Source organism: Colias philodice, chromosome 21, assembly GCF_061535455.1.
Source record: "Colias philodice isolate Cphi_HAF_F1 chromosome 21, ilColPhil1 Martin Lab GWU primary, whole genome shotgun sequence".
NCBI lineage: Eukaryota > Metazoa > Arthropoda > Insecta > Lepidoptera > Pieridae > Colias > Colias philodice.
Window position 1 is genome coordinate 9,455,692 of NC_143106.1, and position 26,178 is coordinate 9,481,869.

The following is a 26,178-nucleotide window of genomic DNA, read 5'->3' on the forward strand; positions in this document are numbered from 1 at the left end:
GCCTTTAAGCTTGACACATTATATTCTGGATAGTTACTATTTTACTCGGAAACGGCTTGAAATGTTAGCATAAATTAAGAAATTTTACTAATTAAAAATCTCATAAATTATTCATGATAATTCATGAATTATTGCCTGAATGGTGATCGTGAATGAAGGATGAATAAAAAACAAATAATTTTTTAAAATTTTATTGAGATTCGCCTTATCTTTTTAATACATTGCATAACTATTTACTTAATTCTAAAATCGTCACTGATTACTTATATTTCCTATATAATATTTATTAATAAAAACATATTAAACATCAATCAATGGTCCCCAAAACATTTTGGAAACTCTAGTCTCGTCCTCTGTGTAAAAGAAATCTTTGCCAAGATTCACAAATTCCTTCATTGATAATTTTCCATCCTGAAATAAAAGAAAACTTATTATTAATTATTTTTAACAAAATTTCCATAGGAATTAGATCTTTCAGGGACTACTATTTGCAACTGTGAAACATTTTGTTCACAAGAAAAATTAATTATTTATGTATTTTAATCACTTCAAAAATTCCGATAGATGGCGGTTTTATTGTAATTACGAGCGAAGATTGATATCGATGATACTTGATAATAATGTATCCTATGTACCATAAGTCATAAGGTATATAAATACTTTTTTTTGGCGGGTGAAACCACGCGCCAGAGCTAGTTAAGCTATGTATGAATGCGATGATGAGTTGGTAAACTAAAAAATTAACTTATAATTATTTATAATTGATGAAGACTATGTTTTATTTTATTTTTTACTAGCTTTCCTCCCGCAGCTATGCCCGCGTGCTCTCAAACTTAACAAATAAGAGATCTCGACCTCGAGATCCATGCTATCCATTAATGAAAACAGAATGAAAATTGATGCAGCGGTTTTAAGTTCATCGAACAGACAGAAAGACGGATGACATTCAAATGCTTTATAAATATACTTAAATTAAATCCGCCTGAAGAAGACTCGTGATTGATTTTTTCTATTCTTTAAAAATATCTTAATATACCTACATATATAAATCTCGTGTCACAATGTTTGTCCTCAATGGACTCCTAGACCACTTAACCGATTATAATAAAATTCGCACACCATGTGCAGTTCAATCCAACTTGAGAGATAGGATAGTTTAAACATGTAGGGACCACGGGCGAAGCCGGGGCGGACCACTAGTATGCTATATATTTTAACTTACTCCATTAATATCAATAACCGCGAACGCGATGGCCGCGTGTTCGTTGCTCAGGCCGAGACATTTGTAGAACAGTTTGAATTCGTTCACTGAAATATAACCCGACTTGTCTTTGTCTACCGCCTGGAAAGAAAAGATTTTATGTGAAATATTCTCGTAAAAAACATTATATAGATGTTAAATAGTAGGTAACGTAAGTAATTAATTAATTATGTTTTAACTATGTTTTAATTACTTATTGTGAAAAATATATTTAATAAATTTGGTTAAAAATTTTCTTTGGATTTAGTTTTAAAATTATGATATTTTCCAGAGGATAGGGACTATATTTGAAGCAGAAGCGTAGCGTGCCTTGGCGGGGCCCCGTATAAAAATTTGTTTGGGTGTCCTTAGGAAGGGTAAAGATTTCTCACAAAAGCGCACGTAGGGGGCCCCCTTGGCGCGGGGGCCCCGTATAATTGATACGGCAGATACGGCGGTAGCTACGCCCCTGATTTGAAGTGAAACTTCTTTATCGGGGTTGGACAAAAATTTAGTGTAACATTTTTGCGTTACGCCGCGGCCGTACGCGTGACATTTTTGCGTTACGCCGTACGCGTGACATTTTTGCGTTACGCCATACTCGTGACATTTTTAAGGTCATAAAGAAGTTTCACTTATTACGTGTGTACTCTAGTACACGCATACATTTTTTAAATAAAGTTCCTGGAATATGTTAATAAGTTTTTGTTCACAAAAACTTCCACAATTTTAAAAATTGTATATAAAAATTCTTTAAGTAAATACTTAACTATATAATATTTATATTTATATAATATTTTAATTATAATATTTATATAAAAAAAATCTATTAAACTTGTAAAATGTGTTGTGGTCTTATTAAATACTTAGGTTTTTTAGCATACACTATCAATTGCTAAGCAAAATACTTTTTTTTTCTATTCTATATTTTTCATCCTTAAACTAATTATTACCTTAAACAAATACGGCAGCCACTTATGAGCCCGTTTCTTGAGCGATTTATCATTGAGCACGTGATGCATGTCGTCCAAGTATTGTTCTACTGTGACGTAGTTGTACGGGTCTATCGCACCCCACTGTTCCTCCCATGTTAGCTAAAAGTAGTGAAAAAGTGTTAAAAATATACGATTTTGCTTTGTAAGGGTCTACGTCCTGTTGTTAGCTGAAGTGTAACAAGAGTTAAAAATATTCTTTACTTTTTGCTTAAAAAACAATACAAGAATAATAATATGATGAGAAACAAAATGTAAAAAAATCATTTTTTGTTAAAAACTAGTAACATTTTGAGATTTTTTTTAAACAAAAGCTTTTCTTGTTAATCAGCCAAAGGCTCGATCGATTCTTGCGATTTTTTGCAATAAATTTAATTTAATGCTATAAATTAGGAAATAAAAAAATATTCTATTTCTGAGACTTCGGCTGAAATGGCGTCTTTTAATTTTTAATTAAAATTACTCGACAGACTAAGTGCTATGTCAGAGAACCTGGGCAAACACATAATATTATATTTTACTATGTATACCAAGCTTTAAATAAAAAAAGACGTGCTATGCCTTCAAGCCACACCTCCGCGCCCGTCGGAGTGGGAAGCGTGAGGTTTTTTCGTTACGGAATTTCTGGATTCGGTCCCCGCGCTCAAGGCCCGCGATAGAAGCTATGCAATAGCTTAAAAAACTGTGCCTTATTCTTAATATATATAAATCTCGTGTCACAATGTTTGTCCTCAATGAACTCCTAAACCACTTAACCGATTATAATAAAATTCGCACACCATGTGCAGTTCGATCCAACTTGAGAGATAGGATAGTTTAAACATGTAGGGACCACGGGCGAAGCCGGGGCGGACCACTAGTAAATTATAAAAAGTAATTTAAAAAACCTCACCTTAATAATAGCAGTAAATTCCTTCGCCTGTTCCTCATCCAAGTTCCCCAAAGACTTGAATCTCTCAGAAAACAAGATAAAATCGTTAAAAGAGATCAAACCATCTTTATCCACATCGAGGATGTTATGCACTGTACGCATTTTGCGGCGCCAAAACTCCGACTGGAAAATACATGAAAATTTTGTATTTTTTTGAATTTGGTAAATATGAAACGCATCGGTGGCATTTATTTTAAATTCAGTAAAAATGGCATGGAGTTCGTGGTATTTCTTTTAAAGTCGATAGGAATAGTGACGAATTTATAGCATTTCATTTATCGTGAAAAGCCGCAAAAAACTTATGGAATTTATTTTCTACTATGGCATTCCTATAAAAGTCGGAAAAATCGCCATAAAATTATGGCATTTCTTTTAAAGTACCTAAGTAAAAAATGACAGAAATATTTGTGAGAATTGAGAGTATTAAAATCTGTAAAAATTGCGCGTACTTAATAACATTTCTTTGAAAGTGGGTAAAAATGTGACAAATTAATTTTAGTTTACTTTCAGGTTTATATTGTAACTATAAGTAGAAACTCACCCTATCAAACCCAGTGCACTCAGTATCGGAATCACTATCACTATCGCTGTCCACTTTCCTCCGATCCTCTCGGCCATGCTGCTTGCTGTACTTGCGGAGCCCGAGCCTCTCCGCGAACTGTAGATCCGTTTCAGTTTGCAGGTAACATACCGTACCTGTGCAGGGTGGTGTGTGGATTTGCTGTGAAAATGATTATTTAATTAAATAAATAGGGAAAAGTTTTGAATTAAATAAAAATATATATATACAGCTTGATAAAAAGCTAGTTAGTGGCAAGTTTTGATAAAAAAATATTTATAGCTGCGCTTCACGGTTTCACCCGCGTGGCTCCGCTCCTGTTGATCTTAGCGTAATGATATAGCGTATAGCCTTCCTCGATAAATGGGCTATTATAACACCGAAAGAATTTTTCAAATCGGACAAGTAAGTTCCTGAAATTAGCGTGTTCAAGCAAACAAACAAACTCTTCAGCTTTATTAGTATATTATATTTATATATATCACTACATAGTATAAAACAAAGTCGCTTTCCCTGTCCCTATGTCCCTATGTCCCTTTGTACGCTTAAATCTTTGAAACTACGCAACGGATTTTGATGCGGTTTTTTTTAATAGATAGAGTGATTCAAGAGGAAGGTTTATATGTATAATAAGATCCATTAAGTAGTGGAGAAGTACTGTTATTTTTGAGGTTTCTAATGTGATGTCGTAAAAAATTACATTTATTCCGCTTACATTGCAAACGCAGGCTAAACCCTACGAGTTTTATCAAAATAATGTACTAAGTATTATACACATTGAAAAGGTCTACAGAAAAGTCCGCGATGGTATATGTCTGTTACGGCTAAAGGTAGGTGAGAACATAAACTTAAGATTAGCCGGCTAAACTTAGGTTTATTTTCGACGAGGTGTTAATGTTAGTTTGTTCTATCTTTAGCCGGCTAAACTTAAGTGTAACCGCAGGCCCGTGGCTAAAAATGTCGGGGTGGGTAGATTTGGTTACTATAATACATGTAAGGAACAGGGCGAGTGTTTTCTGGCACTTCGCCGGCTGCTGCCGCAGCACGCTCGCTGCGCTCGCTCGGCTCGTGCGGGTCTTAAGAGTTCTAACCTAACCTAACCTAGCCACCAGCTTTCTGCCCTGAGTCGGGGTGGGTAGATTTGGTTACTATAATACATGTAAGGAACAGGGCGAGTGTTTTCTGGCACTGTGCGGGCCCCTCAAGCCCTCCACCGGCCCGGCGCTAACCAAATCTACCCACCCCGACATTTTTAGCCACGGGCCTGCGGTTACACTTAAGTTTAGCCGGCTAAAGATAGAACAAACTAACATTAACACCTCGTCGAAAATAAACCTAAGTTTAGCCGGCTAATCTTAAGTTTATGTTCTCACCTACCTTTAGCCGTGACATGTCTATCTCTTATGGATAACCCACAATAACTTTTTTTTGTCATTTACTTTTTACGACAAATAATGGCTAATTTTCGAAGCGATTTTAACCAATACAGCATTAATCCTTAACCAATTAAATACCATGGATACATTGTTCATTTAATATAGATCTATATGGCCCTTTACACCGTATGATTTAAGTGAATATTTTCGAAGATATTACAGATTTAAAAATTGCAGGACGTAGCGTTTGCGGCCGCCCGGCTATGTATTTTATACCCGTGCGATGCCGGAGGCCGGAGCGGGCCGCTATATTTTTATACCTATACAACGTTCACAATTTTTCTGTAGTGTATTTAGTATCAGCATTGCACCCGTGCGAAGCCGGGGCGGGTCGCTAGTATTATATTATTTTATTATATTTATATTTATAGTATATTTATTATTTATTAGTATAGATTTTGACAAAAACTAATCCTTCAAATGAGAACTGGACAAAATTTTAAAGGGTCCAACTAGACCTCAAATTTCCGGTTGGACTTTTTTAAATTTTGTCAAAATGGATTCACGTAGTCGAAAAACAAGTCACCCAAAAAAGGAAAAAAACAGTCGAATTCAGTATATAAGATTTTTTTTGTTGAGATACATATTTTAAACTTCATAGTTGAGTTGGGTTGTTAGTTGTGTTCTTGCCATCAATTCTAAACGCATCATTTTATGATTATGAGGAAAGTAGCTGGTATCAATTATCAAGTATTAAGCGCGTCACACACGGTGAAGATACTATAATATTTTATCTTAAGATACTGTTATATTTTATATTACGATGGATGGCGGTTCTACAGGAGTCTTAGTACGCAATGACAAAAAGAAAAATGATGGTCCGAACGCTGATACCGGATGCGTTAAGATACTGTAATATAAAATATAACAGTATCTTAAGATAAAATATTATAGTATCTTTACCGTGTGTGACGCGCTTTATGACTTGACTAGCTGCTGATCTTAAGCTACAATTATGTTTTAACCTAACTTTAATAAAAGTAATTAATATCTTTGTAAAATATACTTTGCTATTCAAATAATATTATCATTGTTACTATCTACATCAAATCTATCTCTCAAACCGCACAAACATAACGCAATACGGGCTTAGCCAACTATGATAAATGAGTGATCGTCCGACACAAATACATTTTGAATAATTATGAAATTAATGGCCTTGTATGTTATGTTACGAAACATAAAATGTCATAAAATAGGTACATGATGTATTACAGGTACATGATGTATACTAGATATGTCTTGTATGGATTCGCTCGCATGGGGCCTAGTATGTTATGTAGAAACCCTATGTATTTTATTATACATATTATTTGTGTGCTATGTAAATAATAAAAAAATTGTGTTCAGGCATTCTAGCATGATTCGGTTGCAAATGGTTGCAAACAAGAATTAAATAGTATATTTATAAGATAAATAAACATGTAAATAAATTAAAAAACGGAAATGAATCAAGATTTACATTCTTAATTCTTAAAGGCCACCCAAATTTAAAAACAAGCAAAGGATTGCTCTAATATTATAATATATTAGTTACCTATATTGATTTAATACTCTTGGAATTGACTACTTATTTTGGACATGTCATAGATAAAAATTAGAAAAATTTACGAATAAAACGAATTCCATAACAGTCAGAGTCAGGAATCGAACCCATATCCTTCGGCCTGACGCGGACGTAGCAATTTCTCGAATATTTTTGTTATCATTGGTGGCCTATTTCTTATATCTATCTATATTTTTATCAATAGGGGTGTCCCAAGTCCCAATGTTGTTTATCAGCACGCTTACACCACGTGGGTAATGTAGGACAAAATGTGTGGTGTCGGTAACCCTACGTTAGTGTGAAGGGCCCCTTGCGTAACGGTCGTTCAACCCATTAGCATAGACAAAACATAGGCCCTTAGAGCAAATAGGATGTGTTTGGCAATTTGTTGACTGTGGTTACAAGTTACAAATTACATTAAGATAATAATTATCTGTTTACTTAACTATACTCAGTTTGTATTATTTTTTTTTATATTTTGTTTTTCCTGTATGTTCACTGGTCAAGGTCTTTCAAAACGATTCAAAATAGTTTTACAACCCTTCCCTGCATCAAATATTTTTTGATCATTTAAGCAAAGATGATACCTAATTATGAGTAAGAAAAAAACAAATAATTCACCCTTTATCCTATTTATGCATACCTAGGTTGAAAATGAAAATAAGGAGTTTATGTAGTAAAGCTTAATTCTATGCACAAACAGACACTTCTTTATACCTACATATAGATTTACAATGCAAACTGCAACAAAGGATCGACGACCCATTTTTTGCAAATTGGCCTTGAAGTGAGGGGACATAATCAATGTTTATTGCTTTTAAACGAGACAGTCTGGAATCGAGTATTGGGGTCGAATATCGCAATGATAATAAATTAGTAAAAACAAATAATTTTCATACATAAGTATATTATGTAGGGTCAGGGAGGAAACAGTGACTCGGATTTTTTCGATACGCTCAAAAATATAGTAAATAATATATAATCAAAGTGATTTTTTTAGATCTTGAAGTCAGGTTACTACATTTCACTATTGTGTCATTATATTTTCATTATACTTTAAATTAATTAAACTAAAAAATAAAATATAAAAAAATAGATTTGAGTCACTGTGTACCGGTGGATGTATACAGTGACTCAATAGTGTAGTACACAGTGACTCTAATAGTATACAGTGGCTCAGTGAAAATAAAAAAGATGTACTTATTCAAAATTCTTTATTATCTTTCATAAAATGACTAATGCAAATGTAGGAACTTCCATATATGAATTAATATCATCAGTCTTAGAATAAAATAAAATAAAAAACATTAAAAAATTTCACAAAAAAAAAACACATCTAATATCTAATCATCGTCAAATATCTAATTCACAGTAATAAAATTTAAATCGATTGAAAAATAATAAAATGGTCTCGAAGCTGTTCCAATCATTAACGGTTTAGGTATAATAAATTTTAAATCGTCCTCTTTTACAATAGACAGATCGGGCTTATTTGGCATAATAAACTTATCAGTAGTCAGTACCAGGCTTTCGCCTCAAAAATGATATGTAAAATTCCATGTTCTCATTTCGTTCCTCTAACACTTTTCCCATATCGTTCTCGATCTGTTTTTTGGTAGCTGTCCAATTACAGTAACATATTCGCCTTCTCGAGGTGAATGAGGTAAAGGTTTCTTTAAATCTTCATCCGTTAAAATAATGTTTTCGTTATCAGTGTCAGCGTCATTTTCATATCCATGATTGTTATCTGTTGGCCATTCCATGTCATCATCCGAATCTTGTAATAATACTTCTTCATTTTCCATTTCTTCATCGCTGCTGCTCTTATTGTTCGAGTAATTTTACTTTTCTTTGCGTCATATTTTCTTGTTCCAAAATCAAATTTTCAGATGTATCGGTAGCAATTAGCCTGCGTCTAGGATTCCTACGTTTTCTGTTATTTTGTCTAGGTTTGGCTTTTATTGGATCTCTGAATTCAAACGGACTTTTAAAAGAAACTTGTGAGGATGAGATCGGTGGTATGTTGACGAATGAACTAGGTGGTATGTTATTTTATGAAGTCAATGGTGTGTCGATAAGCGAAATTTAGCGAAGTTGAGGGTATGTTAATGGATGAAGTCGATGGCATGTTGATGAAGGCTGGAAATAGGTTTTTCTGAGATAATGTTTGCATTCGGTTGGTTGTCTTCTACAGTTTCTTTGAAAAATATTGGCTCTTCCAAGACACATAATGTAAGTGGTTCAGTAGACTCATTTGTCTTGAATTTTATAGGTTCGTTAGGGCTCCAACTGTTGATCCTCAAGAGTTTCACAGTTTTTGTCTTTCAATAATATCTTTTAAGGGTAGCAAATGCAACACCGACCTTCTTAGATGCTTGTCTTATCGAGTCTCCATTTCTTATTAATAACCACCCTTCTTTAATGTTTTCTTGTGTTGCTTTTCCAATTTTTCGTTCTGCAGATTTTAGCCGTGGTATTCTATCAACAAAATATAATAATTAAACAATTACCTAAAAAATCAAAAGGAAAACATAGAACTGCATACTATAAACTGAAGTAGGTACACAGTGGCTCACGAGTCACTGTGTACCGCTTCAAATTGAGTCACTGTACACAACTCCGTCATTTTGATTATTTCATATTCAAATGGATCGAAAAATCAATCAATAAACTGAATTAAACATACAAAGGCAATCTGCATAAACATAACTATAAGACAGAAAAAATGATTACAACATTTATTATATACTTTAGATATTAAAATCAATCAAACTTACGTTAAAAATATAATTTTGTGAGCACTAAAACAAAAACACGTGGTGGCACCACTGTTCGGCGCTTGAGACGCCGGCTGATTGGTTTGTACAAGTCCGAGGACCGTTAGCTTCAAACGAGGGAGGTAGACAACAACTGTGTACATCTTATTCTAGCCGAACTAGTAATGAGTCACTGTAGCCGCCTGAGTCACTGTTTCCTCCCTGACCCTATTATATTTCAATAACTTTCATGGCCAATTATTTTTTTTTTATTTATTTTTAGTAGGATTTATACTTATAGGATAGGATATTAGTATTTCTAAGTGTAGAATATCTATAGGTACCTACGTCCTTAAAAAGTTTAAATATGTTATGAAATGTGGGTACTAGATCAGGATGCCTGAACCAATCTAGAATAGCTTGTATGTCCAAATAATTTCTTTTTAGATCGTGACATTTTAAACTAAATTCTTGTTAACACCTAGTTATAGGTAAAACTTGAAGCTATTTTTTTTAAGTTTTATTATGTACCTAAGTATTTATGTATTAAGTCTCCCGTTATTATTGCTAGATATTATATTTTATTCTAAATATTTAATATTTTTAAAAGCTTATCAATTATTTAAGTTATGTGTTCATGGGCGTAGCCACGGTGGGGCAGGGTGGGGCACTTGCCCCACCCTGGCTCTGACCTGGAAGGTACCTAACCAAATCTAAAAAACGTAATTATCTAGGTACTGACTACAAAACTTAATATCCGTTAAAAAATTCTCACTCGAAAGTTGTCAGTCGACACAAAAAAAATGCGATCTAAACAAAAAGCTTGCGCTTCTATGTTACATGATTTAAACCACTTTTGGTGCCAGAAAAAGTAGTGTAGTAATTAGTATGTACTACCCCATTCAAAGCTGTTTTTATTTAGCCAAATTCGCACTAAATTTCCCATCCAATTTCACTTTTGTTTTAGGGTAAGTTACTGACCATAAATGCACAAAATGCTGACAGATCCAGGTGGAGCTACGCTCGCAATCTTACCTAAAAGTTTTTGACCGATATCTCGGATACTATCCATTTTAACACGTTCGCTGCGAAACAGGGCTTGAAACACCCTGTCCGTGTCTCGTCGTTATAGCGGTAGGAAAAAACTTTAACTTCTCTGTCGTGCGGGAGGCATAACTTCCATCTGGTTCAGTGTAGGAAAGTGATATCTATATATCTGAGATGTGCTATTGATTCCTAGTTCAATGGTATACCGACCTTAATACCGGGTTTCTTAGACCTCGTGCCGCACTGAACAAATAAAAATTCTAACACAGTGCGGAACGAGGTTGCGAACACCTCGTACCACCGCGCACCTCGTACCGCACCATAAGCTAGCTTCACGCGGTTAGTGTTGTGCAACGCATTCGAGACTATTTGTGGAACAACTTATTGAAGCTTTACAAAGAAGGACTTGAATGTGGATACAGGTACCTAATTTTCAAACTTCTCGTTATAATAAATATCGTTAATAGAAACGTGAATGTGACATGTTGAGTAACTTTCTTCAAATAGGTTGATAATCATGATTACTATTAGTGTGTTTGTTCATTGAATCAACTAGCGGCAAATCCAAAACACCCGGCAATCGGTGTATGGCTCATCAAAATTTAATCTTGCCCAAGTCAACAAGCCAACAAACAAGGCACATCATCTCTTAAAGGGATCAAAGAAGAGGAGATGTGTAGGATGTTACGAAAAACTCCGCATCTTCTTAACAAGTCATGAGGCCGACAAAAAAAGTAAAGGAAATTCTCACAGAATGCACTGGTTGCAAACAATATTCTGGTTTGGCCTGTTTTAATAAAAAACATCCATAAGTTTGATAAATAAATACAATTAAATAAAATCGATATTTCTTTTCCCATCACTAAATTATATGAAAAACTGCTATTGTTCAGTGCGGTATGGGGTACATCAGACCCCACATTTTATTTTACCCATAGAATCTAAACTAACTAATCTAACCACGGGCGGCGGTAGATTTAGGTTAATGAACTCATTGTTAATAATAATCACGACAAAAGCCGCACACTTTGTCTTATTTGGCGCAAAAAAAAGGATTTTGGTCTCCTACGGGCGGTGGGGTTTAATATGCCTCGTGCCGCCACAATCTCTGGTATAGGACAAGGTTTAAAACGACCCGTAACGCAGTAATGGAAAGTACAGATATATCTGTGCCGCAGCGAACGTGTTAAGGCATAAAATATTGGGAATTTTTGGTAGGTAGTAAAATTTTACATCTTTTATAACATGTAAACTTTTTGTAAAACTTTCCGTTTACGATTTATGGCCTATTTAATGAGCCGGTTAATCATCTTTGGCAAGTAACTCTTTAAATATTGGATTAATCAATGAAATGCATAGGCATTAATACATATATTATACATATGCATTATCCATTTATTAAGATTACTTTATTTGAAACTTTTTTTTCTAATGCTTTTTGAGTTATTTACGTTTCGCGATAAATAGTAAATTTCAAGGTACCTATGTATGTGTCGTATACATACATTTCATACAACTAAATAATATTGAGTAGTTATTTTATATTCGGATGCAAGAATAAAATAAAGGAATTTATTTAAAAAAATGTATTAAAAATTTTCTATAAGAAAAAAAAATCCAAAATTTTGCCGTTTCGGAAACGGTGAAAATCCACTTGCATTGGAAATTTCTGCCTGCCACGTCACCCGCCGGCCGCCGAGCGGCGGCATTTCTACATTATATGTGGAACAACTCAAAAAATATGGGCACTAGAAAAAAAATTCAAACAAAACTTGTAGAGAATAAAGTGACCTAAAAACTATGTACATACATGCATTTTATTCATTAATCCAATATTTTAACGATCAACCGGTTCATCAAATAGGCCATAAACCGTAAATAGTAAGTTTTACAAAAAAATTTACATGATATAAAATATGCGAAATTTTAATTTCTACAAAAAAAAAGTCCAAGCAACTTTTGCCCTAAAGTGGATAGTTTTCGAGATATCGGTCAAAAACTATAACATTGCGAGCAAAGCTCCACCTGGATCTGTCTGCATTTTGTGTTTTCATGGTCAATAAGTGACCATTAACCTAAAAAAAACATGAAATCGGAAGTGCAAGGTTTTGCTTTATTTACTAAGTTATTTAAAATGGTTTATTTTTCTATTTACATATTTTATGGTAAAAAGGAATCATATTATTGTATTAGACGGATAAACTATATTATAATATAGGGATGAAATTCGCAACATAAATGGCTGTAGGTATCTTTTGTTTGTTTTGATTTATTCATTATTATTTCAGCTTGATACCGCCACGTGTTCTTGAAAAAAAAGCTATTTTTAGACAGACAGACGCACAACAAAGTCTGCCTGTCGGTTTGTCTGTCAACACACTTTTTCTCAGGAACGCGTAAAGTTATCAAGCTGAAATTTATATCGAATACTCAAGTCTACAGACTCTTAAAGCTGTGAAAAAATCAAACTTATAAGCCAACGCAATCAAAAGATACAGCCATTTTATGCTGCAAATTATCGCAAATTTCGACATTTGCAAGGGAATCAAAACCTACATTGTACTTCCCGTGAACACAGAGTCTTGAAATTTGGTTAAAAGCAATGTCTTATAGCACAGATAAAGGAAAAATTGCTAAAGCATACATTTTAGAGTTACAACATAATAAAAAGTAGGTTTGTTCGGAGCCCTCGGTGCGCGGCTCCGACTCGCACTTGGCCGGTTTTTTTTTGCCCCACCCTGTGCCCATGGCAAGCTACGCCCATGTATGTGTTTTGGAACTTGGCAATAAATATGTATTTACAGTTTTAGGATAAATAATTCTAAAAATAGACGTTTAAATGTATAAACTTTGCAGATAAGGAATAATGAGTAAGTGATTTGAAAGTACCAAAGCAAGTGCTTCACTGTTCACGTACCTATCAAACTTTGTGTCGGCACAGATAATATAGGTACTAGTGTCAGTCTGTAGTTCGTAGCTCTAGAACGGCTAAACCAATTTTAGTGCGGTTGTTCTAAATAACAGTAAAATTGCTACAGAAGCATGTCTTTAAATACCATTCGCTTTAAGGTTTTTGGTGTTTTTAATACATATTGATATACATTTAAATAAGGAAGGGCTAACTTAACCTTGGTAAGGTATAGAGTACATGAACTATAGAATATGTTTACGAAGTACGACCTTGTTTTTTTACATTATAATATTGATATGATTATTTACGGCCTATTGTTTTTCCTGAAGGTTATATTTTGTAAATAAGTCATTTGTATTATAATAAATATCAATATTCAAATTGTTTGTTGACAAACATTTCCTTACACAGTTTTGCTGTCAAATAAGTTTTAATTAAGAATTTATATAAAAACTAGCTTTCCGCCCGCGGCTTCGCCCGCGTTTTCAGAGAACTGAGAAAACCCCGCATAGTTCCCTTTCCCGTGGGATTTCCGGGATAAAACCTATCCTATCTCTCAAGTTGGATCGAACTGCACATGGTGTGCGAATTTTATTATAATCGGTTAGGTGGTTTAGGAGTCCATTGAGGACAAACATTGTGACACGAGATTAATTATATATATATTAAGATGAAAAATAGTTATGTTGCACAGTTATGTTGTTTCTTCATTCGAAAACTAATAAAAGTTGGTGAAGCCGTTTCCGAGGAAATGGAATTTGGAATTTGGATACAAAATTACAAATACAATGACACGAACAAAAAAAATTAATAAGTAAATCCAATCATATTTATCAGTCAATGTGCAGGCGACCTAACCCAACATATTTCTTATGTAGGTACTGTACGTATTTTTAGAACAAAAGCTACAAATAGCCTCTGACAACCCTATGGGGTAAATTTTATAGATCACTAGCTGTACCCCGCTGTTTCACCCGCAGGGCCGCATTGCTCTGCTCCTGTTGGTCAGCGTGATAATACATAATATATAGCCTATGCCCTATATAGCCTTCCTGGATAAATGGGCTATGTAGCATTGAAAGAATTTTTCAAAATTGGACAAGTAGTTCCTGAGATTAGCGCGTTCAAACAAACAAACAAACTCTTCAGATTTATAATATTAGTACTTATAGAAAAAAATAGTTTAGTCAAAGAAGCAGATTCACAAAGAATATTTTTTGTAACCTAATTTTATAATGTAGGTTAAAAAAAATAGCTTTATGACCATAATTTGTTAATTCTTATCAATGTTTGTTTATTTTTCGCTTCTAGTCAATTTATTTTTTAAAACAATTATGATGTTTTTGCAAAATAACGCTTAATGTGAACGTAATAGATATTGGAATCGAATCGTACAAATAAATATCACCGTCTGATAAGGGGTTATCAACATAACTACTTACATTATACAGAAATCGTTATATATTATATACGATGAATATTGACCTTATTGTTGTTTTTATTTTTATCTTAAACTTAACCTAACAGATTAATCGTGCTACAAAATCTTCAATTTACGTAACTACCAAAGCAAAATACCTACATTATCATTTGTCTTTGTCTTATAGTTTTGGAAACTATCATTCTGATAAATCTCTCGGTAAGTAAATAGATTGACTGAAAAAAACTTCAGTTTAAATTATTATCTACGTAAAAAATAGTAATTGAACCATACCTTATTCATTATTGGAGTTATAGCTGGCCTTTTGTTAGATACATGGTTAGATAATCGTAAAATTATAATTAATCGGCATATCGTCGTAGGTACCTATCTACAAAAACTTTTACGCGCCCTTTCTTCATAGGGCTGTAGGTATAATAGATTAAAAATTAAACAAAAAAAAATATTTACCATAAATTTAGTTGCCATAGATAAAAAAATGTCCAATAATTATTTAAACCCTTTTCTATTTATATTATAATCACTGTTGGTGATTATTAAGAAAAAAAATATTTAAATTCGTTACTTTAATCTTCAATCGATTATCGAACGTACGTTCATATTAAAATAAAATAAGTTAGGTTAGAAAATATAGCTAGTTAAATAATTTTATTTTATTCTTAACTTTAATTTAGCAGCCCTATTCCTTGCTAGCTAGTGCGAGAAGTAGAAAAACGTGTTTCAAAGAGATACTTCTTGTTTATCAACTTATCAAGCACCATAATTAATTATTAAAGTACAGTTTTTGATTAAAAAAATATATTTTAACTCACCTTAATATGACTAGATACACTCGTAGACAAAATAGCTGCAGTCCTTTCTAAATTAAATGCACCAACACGCATTGCAAGCCTCGATAACGAGAAAGCCATCTTGAAAGCACTATAACATTTACCGCTTTTATTTTATAATATTTTTATTCTGTGCCTCAAATGAAATGCCACAAAATTAAAAAAAAATAATGAAAAAAAAAACACCAAACACAGTTCACGCATAAACGTATTTTGAATTTAGAACGCGCGCTCCACCAGTTTTATTAACGTTAGCGCGGGAGGGGCATTGGCTGCTAAGCGTACTGCATGCGGCCAGGCAGCTACCATTTATTTCAATAAAAAAATCATTTACGCTATTATGACCCTTATGTCACATAGAAATGCTTGAACTTAAAAAAAACTAGCAAGAAATATACTTATTTAGAAGCTTTGTTGCACCGGCGCGGGCGCGGGCGTCTAGTTTTAATCATTGAATTTTGAACTTTATGTCTATGTATTGCAGTATCAGTGCGCTTAGGACATTATGGACATAAGAGACAAATTTTAGAGTGATTTCTGATAATGATACTTAGGTACTATTATTAGGGAGAGTAGGTATAGTTTGTAGGCGACGCGACGTGGTCAGTAACATCACGTAGCTGTAGTATTTGCAATTAGCTTAATGTATAGATTAATTAGTAATAGTTTGGATATAGTGATAATGGATCCTTGATTTGTATTTCTTCCTTATTAACTCGAAGAAATCAAACATGTTTGTATTCACGTAGGCATTAGGCGTCAATGAGTTAGTTTAAATGATGTTGATAAACAATTTTTTTTTCTACCTATGCTCAAGTGATGTAAGATACAGGGTGCGTGGCACAGGTGCGTGGTTAAATTTTACCTGTTAAGCAGGTACCTATAGGACTTTGGTGTCCATAAAATGAACTACAATAGAATTAAGATGAAATACAGTACAGAATCAAAATGAAATACATATTTTCTTAAGGATTTTTAGTCTTTAATTAAATTGCGTATTTGATTGCCTGTTCTATAATTAATTTAGCCTCTAACGGAGTATTTGTAAGGGACTTTTTGTTGTCTTACAGAAATCTGTCTAGTTACGGTTATTTGCTTTTTTATATTTTTATTTTTTATAGATTCGTTAAACGTTACAAACTTACGAGGGCATGAAATAAACACAAAATAAGATAAACAATTTAATTCATTCATACAAAATGAGATTAAAAATAACCACTTCCTAAATATAATTTATGATAACATTTTATACATATAAATTATTCTAAATGCCCGAAGCATTCAAAGAACCTGTAGTCGGAAAAAACTGTTATCCGAAAAAATGTTTACGTTGTTTTATTCATTAACAATAAATAATATGATTAAAGGAAAATATGGAGTTTCTTGCCGGTTCTTCTCCGTAGATACTGCTTTCCGAATCGTTGGTAAATGTTAAAAATAATATGTAATGACTAATGTTAAAAATAATATGTAATGACGTTTCAAAAGTGCTTCTAGAAGAAATCTAATTGAATAAATAAATGTTTGAGTTTGAGTATGGGGAGGAAATAAGATTTTAAGCGATTTAAAGGACCTGCCGATTTAATAAAATAGTTTTCGATTCAACAAAATAAATGTAAATACTTGACTGCATACTATAAAACGATGTCGCTTTTCACTTTCTGCCTATGTATGCTTAGATCTTTAAAAGCTCCGGCTACGTATCCAAACAGTTTATACGAATATATCCAAATAAGCGACGTTGCCAAACCGTCACCAAGCGTGCGCGTCGTCTTTGGGCCGGCGCAGATATGGTGGAGCCCAAGAAGCTTATATCTAATACACTGGAGATTTCAGTATGAACTTGTAACAAGAAAATATGACATGGAATGACGCCTGTATGTTTTTTTATCCCTTTCACACCTAACTTGCCAAAAGCCTTGCCATTCCATGTCATATTTTCTTGTTACAAGTTCATACTGAAATCTCCAGTGTATTAGATATAAGCTTCTTGGTGGAGCCATCGAAATCTAAATAACAAGTCTCTAGAAGTCGTCTGCCCGCGTGACCTTGTCGCCACTCAGGTGACTCTCAAGCCACCAGTGCGTTTGTTGCTGTTCAGTTGCTCTCGAGACGTGCGTGTGTAAGCCTGGTGGGTTTCAACAATTCCAATTACGGAAATTCTTCCACAAGTTGAAATTATACTAATATCGGAATAACATTACATCGGTAAATATTTTTTTAGAAATAATGCCGTTTGTATTTCTCATTTTTCATTTGTATTTTTTTGAGCGAAAAGAATCAAAACATCTCATTTACCTAGGGATGTTATTCTAATTAATAAACCGTAAAATCGTGCGTTATGGTACACATTAAAATGCTGAATTTATTTTTTAAGATAGTTTTCACTAAAATGAAGCTGTCCACTAAAAGGTTTGTGTCGATAATAGTTTGACAAAGAAAAATGCTCAGCTCTACGCTGAACCATATCTGCGCCTTAACTTAAGCTCTAAAATTGCGCAGGTTGAAGAGCCAAGAGGACGGTTTATATGTAAATAAAATGCATAATTGCAACCATGCGAAGCCTTGGCGTCGCTTGTACAATAAAAACAGCTCAATAAGATCAGTTCATATAAACAGTCTACACAATCGAAAGGTCCCAGTTTCGATTGTAATAAAATATTGCCATGAAGAACACAGATACCTTTGAAATAAATCGATAAGTGAAACACAATGTATTATATAAAAAATTTTTCACAGATTTGTAACCAAACTCCTTAGAAAAGTTTCGAGTTTTGACCGATATTTATAATTTTTATATAGTTTTAAGTAGGTCCATAGTAAACTGTTTTTTATACCCTGACACATGAAATAATATATTTCATGATAATAAATCACATCAGTTGATCACATGGAGAATGTAAACATAAAATATTTTATGGTGCCAGCAGCAAAACAAAAATACTTACTAAAACATTGATTGCCTATTTTCATCTTAACGAGACTATCACTGCCAGATAGCTAATACATATATTATAATAATATCTTAAATGTTATTCCATTTATTTTGGCTAAACAATCATGTTTACCACTTTCAAATTAGATTGCCTAAAAAAATCTCATAAAACACTAAACAATTTTCAGGAAATGTATCATTTTTGAAGTGAAACTTCTTTACGCGCGTTGAGAGTAAAATTTCAATGTCGCGTCATGGCAATACCCTCACATCATGAAACACGACGATTTTGGTATTTTCGAATGTTGTCAAAAAAGTTTCACTTCTGACACGAGTGTTCGGCATACACGCTCTTTTTTAGTAAAAAATAAACAAAGTAACAGATTTTCCAACCACAAATTTACATGTTACCTATATAATATATCTTATTAGTTATTACACATATGCCTAACTTAACTACGCTTTCTTATATTCGATTCTTTCCACTTTAACTTCGTCACCAAGTAACTTATACACATAAGTGACCACTGTAGAACTCGTTATGTCCATTAGAACGAAGGATGGTGTGGGATTCCTGAAACATAAATTTAATTATTTATAAAGCTATTGCATATCTTTTATCTCAGACTTTGCGCGGCGACCGAATGTAAAAATTCCGTAACGAAAAAACCTAACACCTAACACTCCAACCGGCACAGCAATGCGATGCTATGCTTTACCACGGCAGTCCTCGAGTGCCACACGTATTTTTTCAATAAACTATTGCCTGTAATTGCAATTACCCATTTAATATACTATACGAGCGTCTACGCAAACACAGTTCGCATATTCGTCATCCCTTCGATTACACTCGAAAAACCAGTCTACAAACTTGTGTCGAATACGTGAATACACCATTAATTACAAATTTCAAATAAAATGATCTGCATTTAAAATAAGTGATTTTTTTTTATTTAATTTGAGCTCAATCTGTCCTAACATAATTTTTTCTCATTAAGTAGCTGGCGGTAGATAATTAGATTACCTATTATTTCCGAGCGAATATTTTGTGCGGTATAAAGTAACGTCTATATCCGCACTGCGAAATAAAATTCGCATTTCGCACGTTTCGCTCAGTCGTACAACGCCGCCATCCATTAAAACACGCTTTTAATAATTCATTTGTTTATTGTAACATCATGGGTCCACTAGTTAGTAACAATATTCTTATAACTATGTTAGTAACTTAGTAACAATACATAAAATTTTATTCTAGTCAATATGTCAACTTAATTATGAATTATATTAATTTTCATTACATAAAATATTTTATTCATATAGCTACACATGTATTTAATAATATATAATATTTAATTAGCTACACATGTATTTTTGTATGTATAACCGACTCCATTAAACTCGATTTTGACCTACTTTAAATGAACAGATTTGATTCATATTTTCTACAAAAACATAAAAAAAAATAATTGAATTTGAATTAGAACTTATCAAATATCGATAAATGAACGATGATAAGTTTACGTGTGCTTTTTAGTTTTTAAACTATATTAATGTGTTAACAACACATGTTTCTCGGTTGGAAACTGAATTCAACTGACTAAAATAGCACGAAATTTTTTCGCAGTGCATTCTGTTTGCGGAAATTAATACAAGAGAATAAAAATCGCGAGGTTATAATCAAAACTGATCCACGGCCGCACGACGAACGCGTGACAAGCGGCTGCAGCCTCGTTACCGGCTACCGCTCAGCACAAACAACGCATGCTGAGGACTGACGCGACGTTGCCGCTCCGAACGACGAACGCATGACCAGCGACTGGCGCAACGTTGCCGCTCCACACGACGAACGCAAAACAAGCGGCTAACGCGACGTTGCCGCAGCGATCGACCAACACAATATGGCGAGCGATTGACGCAACGTTTGCCATTCCGCACAATGAACGCATGACAAGCGGCTAAGTGATAGGCGGCGATCGCACCGCGCGTTTTACGTGGACAATTTAGGCTTCACAAATAACAACTAACTAGTATTTATACAAAAAAAAATCGTCAATAAAAACTCTCCTATAATTTTGATATATCTCCACTAGCTTATAAATTTACTGTATTCATTGATACTAAACTACTATAATTATAATTGTATTACTATTGAACTAATAATACCATGTTTCTAAATTGAAGTCAAGTCTGTTTTTGAAGTGAAAATTTCTTTAGCGGCGTTGGGTATAAAATCTTAAACTCGCGTCAGGACACGTGACCTGATCGAAAAAGCGTAAGACGGATGGATATCAAACATGCTCAACGTTAATAATCAAGTTTTCACTTCTGCCGGCACTCCCCCAGTGCAACCCGTCTTTTTTTTGGTATATATTTTAGTTTTTCCAAAATATAATAATATGCATTCTTTTATAATACCAAACAATGTCAATAACATTGTCTCTACACAAATAGAATTGTATAGCTGCCCATAACTTACAAACAACTACACCAAAGGTGTTAAAGACTTTTTTGTTCACCTTAAACAGGATAACATTCATATACAATAAAAATAACATCAAACAGAAAAATCTCAACTCAAGCGAGGCCAAGGTACATTGCTACTATTATAACATACTAGATTTCCGCCCGCGGCTTCACCCGCATTTTCAAAGGAAAACCCGCATAGTTCCCGTTCCCGTGAGATTTCCGGGATAAAACCTATCCTATGTGTTAATCCAAGTTACCCTCTATATGTGTGCTAAATTTCATTGTAATCGGTTCAGTAGTTTTTACGTGAAAGAGTAACAAACATCCATACAAACTTTCGCCTTTATAATAGTACTAGATTTCCGCCCGCGGCTTCGCCCGCGTTTGCAAAGGAAAACCCGCATAGTTCCCGTTCCCGTGGGATTTCCGGGATAAAAACTATCCTATGTGTTAATCCAAGTTACCCTCTATATGTGTGCTAAATTTCATTGTAATCGGTTCAGTAGTTTTTACGTGAAAGAGTAACAAACATCCATACATCCATACATCCATACATCCATACATCCTTACAAACTTTCGCTTTTATAATATGTATTAGATTAAGATTAAGATTACCTGAACAGTGGATTATATGCTCCAGTCGCTGACCCAGGGTTAATATAGAACTTGTTCTCATGCTCATAAGCTTCAAACCGATGCGTGTGCCCAGAGATCAGTATATCCACGTCGAGCTGCCGCTGCACCAGAGCGAGGGACTCTTCATCACCCCAGGGTACTACTTGGTGACCGTGGATCAGGCCAATGCGGAATTGACCCACGGTTATCACCTTTTGTTCAGGGTATGTGGAGTTCTGAAAGGTTTTTTTAAGACTACATTACAAGACTATCAAATTTAACAGGCTATCTAGTCACATACCAAGAATTGTCTTACCATAATTAAGTGTATAATTTAATAGATTTAGTATTCCAAACAGAGGTATGTATTTTGAAAATTTATAACACAAGCAAAATATTAAACTAATCCATAACGTCTTAATCTCTATAAAACTGTTTTTTTTTTATTCTTTTCTCTAACCCACTTAGTTGTAAAAGGACTAGAATTAAGAATAAGTAAATTTTATCAATAATTGAGTGATCATTATTCAGTAAATTTTTATGAAATACAAATAAATTACAAACCTCATCGAAATCACCTCTCACTACATGAACATCACTGGCCAATGTCTTCAAGTAATCGTAAGACTCTTTAGTACACAAGTTCCCAGTGCATAGAATATGTTGAATTCTACCTGGTAACAGCAGCTTTTTGAACTTTGGCGGCAAGCTACTGCAGCGATGAGGAATGTGAAGATCACCTAAGACTAGCACCAACTAAAATAAAAAAAAATCATTTAAATACGTTTATTTAACATGACAGAGCAGAAACACATGGTATCGATAAAATACGCGTTGTTATAAACGATGTTATTCATCAATTAGAAACATAAATCTCGTAAAATATACTAATTGATCCGGTTATCGTCATATTTTAATTACAATTTTTTCTCACCATTATATTTGAGGATTTATATACTTAATTATAATTAACCAAAATATAAACACGTTTTGAAAAGTTCTTTGCTTAGATAATATTTTAAATTTTATATTTTTTTTTATGAAAAATATTTTAGTTTACACCCACTTGTATGGAAATTGGAATGTCAAAGTTTAATTGACAATGACAATGACTTGTGTAATAATGCCATAATGTTGCTACCACAGAGTACATTATTATAACTGGTTGCTACCTAGCGAAATAAATCATCAAGGAAGTGTCGTGGAATCATCGCATTCAGTGAAATATATAAAATATTATAATATAATATATTATATTATATATTCTTATTCTTCTTCAAAAATGTGTATTATAATATTCTGCAGAATATAATAAGGCTATCAAAGCTCTAAATACATATGCGAATAATATATACTTATATATTAATTAAGATAATTTAAACTTCAACATTTGTTAGATATGTAATTATTTTTTTTTTATTAAAAAAAGACCCATTAGAGTGGATTAAATTTTATAATTAAAATTTTAAACCATAACCTATGAAAAATTTATTATTCAGAAACACCTTGTTGATAGCAATAATGTTAAACTCACGTCACTTTCTTCTATTCTCTTTGATTTAGAATTACAGAATTTCATGGTGTTGTGGGTGACACATATACGTAGAAAAATTTAGTGTAAGAAAACACATTGGCACCAACTGCTGGGAAATGGAATCAATGGAATATGAGCTCGCTAGAAATCTCACTCTGTTGTTCTTCGTGGAGCGCCTGCTCGATAAAGGCGAGCCGAGAACGTTGCACGATCTTTCCTGTCAGTTTGGTGCCAAAGGATTCACTAAGGAGATGCGTCAAATAGCTGGTGGGTCACAGTCGGGCCTGAAAAAGTTCTTGGCTCAGTACCCCGCGTTGTTCAGCATAGACGGGGACTATGTTGATATCAACACGTTTCAGAGGTGCCCGACCGGTGCTGGCGCGTCGTCCAACAATGACTACATCGAGGAAGCTAAAGAGTACTTCGCGGGCAAAATGGTGCAGTACGGAGAAGGAACCGAGGTACCGATTAAAAGCCTTCTAGGTCACCGCAGTCAGGCCTCGCCGCAGGTACGCCACATCTCGGGCCAACGCATCAAGGAGTTTAAGGAGTTTCTCATGAAGCACCCAGACACTTTTCAAATTATCGACGATAACGTTGTTCTAGTCAGTGATAATCATAGGCGCGATAATGCACATAGTAATTCAGAGCATTTCCATAATTTACCCGTCGCTAATATAAACACAGATACAGCGCAGCAACTCTTGGACTATGTTGCTCAATGTATTGAGGCTAAAGGCCCCGTGATGGTCGACCAGCTCTTCCATTTAATTGTGTCAAGATTTCCACAAGAGTACTGGTATCAAATGTTTAAAACGCCAGCTGATTTAAGTGCCTTTTTAAAACTGTTTTCCGACAGCTTCCATGTACAATCAAATCTTGTTACACTCATAAGCAAACCAAAAATACCTGTTATGTATCTTAACACAAAATCAAAAACGAAGACTGAAGCACCAAAGCCTTCCGAAGAAAAAGAGAAACCAGCTTCACCTGTGCCTCCAATAGTCGCCAGTCCTACACCCTCCGATGGAAAGAAGAGTCCCGCTAACAGAATACTCAGCCCTATTGAATCTCCTCGAGCCACACAAGCTAATATTGCAAACCAAACTTTAAAACAAAGAATAAATTCTATAGTAATAAAAAATCTGGCAGAAAATATGGTCAGAGACAGGGTTAACAATCACTTAAACCGTTGCTCTGAAGAGATGAATGGAACTACTGCTAGGAATAATATGATGGGCGAGGCTTGGAGGCAAAAGGTGCTACAAAGTACTACTGTAATTGCGAGTGCTAGAGAGAGTGCTACTTTGATAGACAGTATTATGAATCCCAAACGCACTACTAAAAGTATTGTTTCATTTGACTGCGAAGGAATAAACTTGGGGCTGAAAGGTGTCCTGACTTTATGCCAAATTGCTACAATGAATGGGGAAGTTTACATACTAGACATCATGGCATGTCCGTCTATGGTGGTTGAAGGAAAAATTAAAGACTTGCTCGAGAGCGAGAGTGTTATTAAAATTATACATGACTGCAGAAATGACTCAGTCAATTTGTACAATCAATTTGAAATCACCTTGAAGAATGTTTTTGATACGCAAGCGGCTCATGCAGTGCTCCAATTACAGTCACAAAATGTACCAGTTTATAAAGTGAAGAATTTAAGTCTCAATGCCCTCTGTGAATTATACAATGCACCGATGAATCCAATGAAGGAACAATTGAAAAATGTTTACCGCAGGGACCAAAGGTATTGGGCACGCAGACCTCTCACAAAGGACATGATTATTTATGCAGCGTCTGATGTTCTGTCTTTAGTGAACCCAGCTATCTATGCTTATATGTCGAGCAATATTAAACCTGACAACCAACAGTTGTTTGAGGAATTGAGCAATGAGCAAGTGTTCATGCATATACAGCCAACTGAAGTCAAACTACGTAAGAGACAGAGGAAAATTAACACAGAAGTTGGTGAACTTAAACAGAAATTAGCTGAAACAACTAAAAACATTGTATTGAGCAACAGGGAAATTCGTCTGCTCAGATACTTAGAACTAACAGAAGAGGAAAAAGAAAAACTGAAAGGTTGTCACAAAATTTCCAAGAAGCTGGAAAAATTGGAGGCTATTGGACAGGACAAGGACAGTGATTCTGATGATGATGATAAAGAAAACGAAATGGCAAGTTTGGAATCGAACCCGTCAGATTCAATTTCATCCCCCCATTCTACTCAGCCCCCAAGTCTGACAGAGTCCATGCAAATGATGGACGAAATATTGTCAGACACAAATATGGACAAAGTGGAGAAAATAAACCGTCTCGAAGCAATCCTTTCGGCAGTCGCACCATTGAGTGGCGAATTGGAAGACAAGTTCTCGCAAACGATGGAACAGACGCTGCCATTGCTCAAAAATAAGGATTGGTCGAATCTGAGTCAAATTCTAAACATCGGGGACAGCGATGGCAAGAATTGTAGCTGCAAATGTCATAATTCAGGTGAAACAAAATGCAATGATCTCATTGAAGCCAAGAAATCCGAGGTCGGGTCGCAGACGCTTAGCACGGGAGACATCGTCATCACCAGGATTCACTTCAGAGAAGAGGACAAACTGAACGAGAGGATGCTGGACGCTACGCCCTTCAGCAAGAGGGTGGGTATCAATAACATGTCTTGATCCTCAATCAACCCTTCCGTTGCTATCTAAGTGCCACTTCAGTCTCGATACTCCCTCTGTATGTGATCGATTCATTTATACGTAGTTTTTAAGTTATGGCCGTTATATCGGATATAATTGCGTACTAGTTTAACGGGGATACGGTGTATTTGTTCAAGATTGAATAAATTAAGCATTGATGAGAGAATGGCCGCCTACACTATGGCCGTGTTCATTTAAGCGAATACGTGCGTGTACACTCGAATAAATACAACGGTTACGCGC

The 26,178-nt window shown here is 34.4% G+C and overlaps 3 protein-coding genes across 3 annotated transcripts; 1 reads left to right on the top strand and 2 right to left on the bottom strand.

Annotated features, from left to right (window-relative positions):
- Positions 1-175: 175 nt before the first annotated feature.
- On the bottom strand, positions 176-15,946 carry CBP (sarcoplasmic calcium-binding protein). Its single transcript, XM_089708708.1, has 6 exons — positions 15,672-15,946; positions 3,705-3,884; positions 3,125-3,286; positions 2,194-2,334; positions 1,223-1,342; positions 176-411 (listed from the first exon to the last, which is right to left on the bottom strand). Exons 1-6 carry the CDS (start codon positions 15,768-15,770, stop codon positions 301-303), a joined length of 813 nt encoding a protein of 270 aa, XP_089564834.1. The 5' UTR covers positions 15,771-15,946; the 3' UTR covers positions 176-300.
- A 2,122-nt stretch (positions 15,947-18,068) lies between these two features.
- On the bottom strand, positions 18,069-22,796 carry Vps29 (vacuolar protein sorting 29). Its single transcript, XM_089708893.1, has 4 exons — positions 22,640-22,796; positions 22,270-22,461; positions 21,706-21,941; positions 18,069-19,198 (listed from the first exon to the last, which is right to left on the bottom strand). The coding sequence occupies exons 1-4, from the start codon at positions 22,640-22,642 to the stop codon at positions 19,081-19,083; spliced, it is 549 nt and encodes a 182-aa protein (XP_089565019.1). The 5' UTR covers positions 22,643-22,796; the 3' UTR covers positions 18,069-19,080.
- A 457-nt stretch (positions 22,797-23,253) lies between these two features.
- egl (Egl_like_exo domain-containing protein) lies at positions 23,254-25,989 on the top strand. Its single transcript, XM_089709030.1, has one exon. The coding sequence runs from the start codon at positions 23,356-23,358 to the stop codon at positions 25,912-25,914; it is 2,559 nt and encodes an 852-aa protein (XP_089565156.1). The 5' UTR covers positions 23,254-23,355; the 3' UTR covers positions 25,915-25,989.
- The last annotated feature ends 189 nt before the right edge of the window (positions 25,990-26,178 follow it).

Excerpts from the sequence above, each read along its gene's own strand:
- CBP (XM_089708708.1), bottom strand. The coding sequence starts at position 15,770 with ATGGCTTTCTCGTTATCGAGGCTTGCAATGCGTGTTGGTGCATTTAAT. Across the intron at positions 3,287-3,704 it reads AGTGCACTGGGTTTGATAGG|TCGGAGTTTTGGCGCCGCAA; the intron begins GTGAGTTTCTAC and ends TGTATTTTCCAG. Across the intron at positions 412-1,222 it reads CGGTTATTGATATTAATGGA|GATGGAAAATTATCAATGAA; the intron begins GTAAGTTAAAAT and ends CTTTTATTTCAG.
- Vps29 (XM_089708893.1), bottom strand. Across the intron at positions 21,942-22,269 it reads TGAGAGGTGATTTCGATGAG|AACTCCACATACCCTGAACA; the intron begins GTTTGTAATTTA and ends AAAACCTTTCAG. Across the intron at positions 19,199-21,705 it reads GCATATAATCCACTGTTCAG|GAATCCCACACCATCCTTCG; the intron begins GTAATCTTAATC and ends TTTATGTTTCAG.
- egl (XM_089709030.1), top strand. The coding sequence starts at position 23,356 with ATGGAATCAATGGAATATGAGCTCGCTAGAAATCTCACTCTGTTGTTC.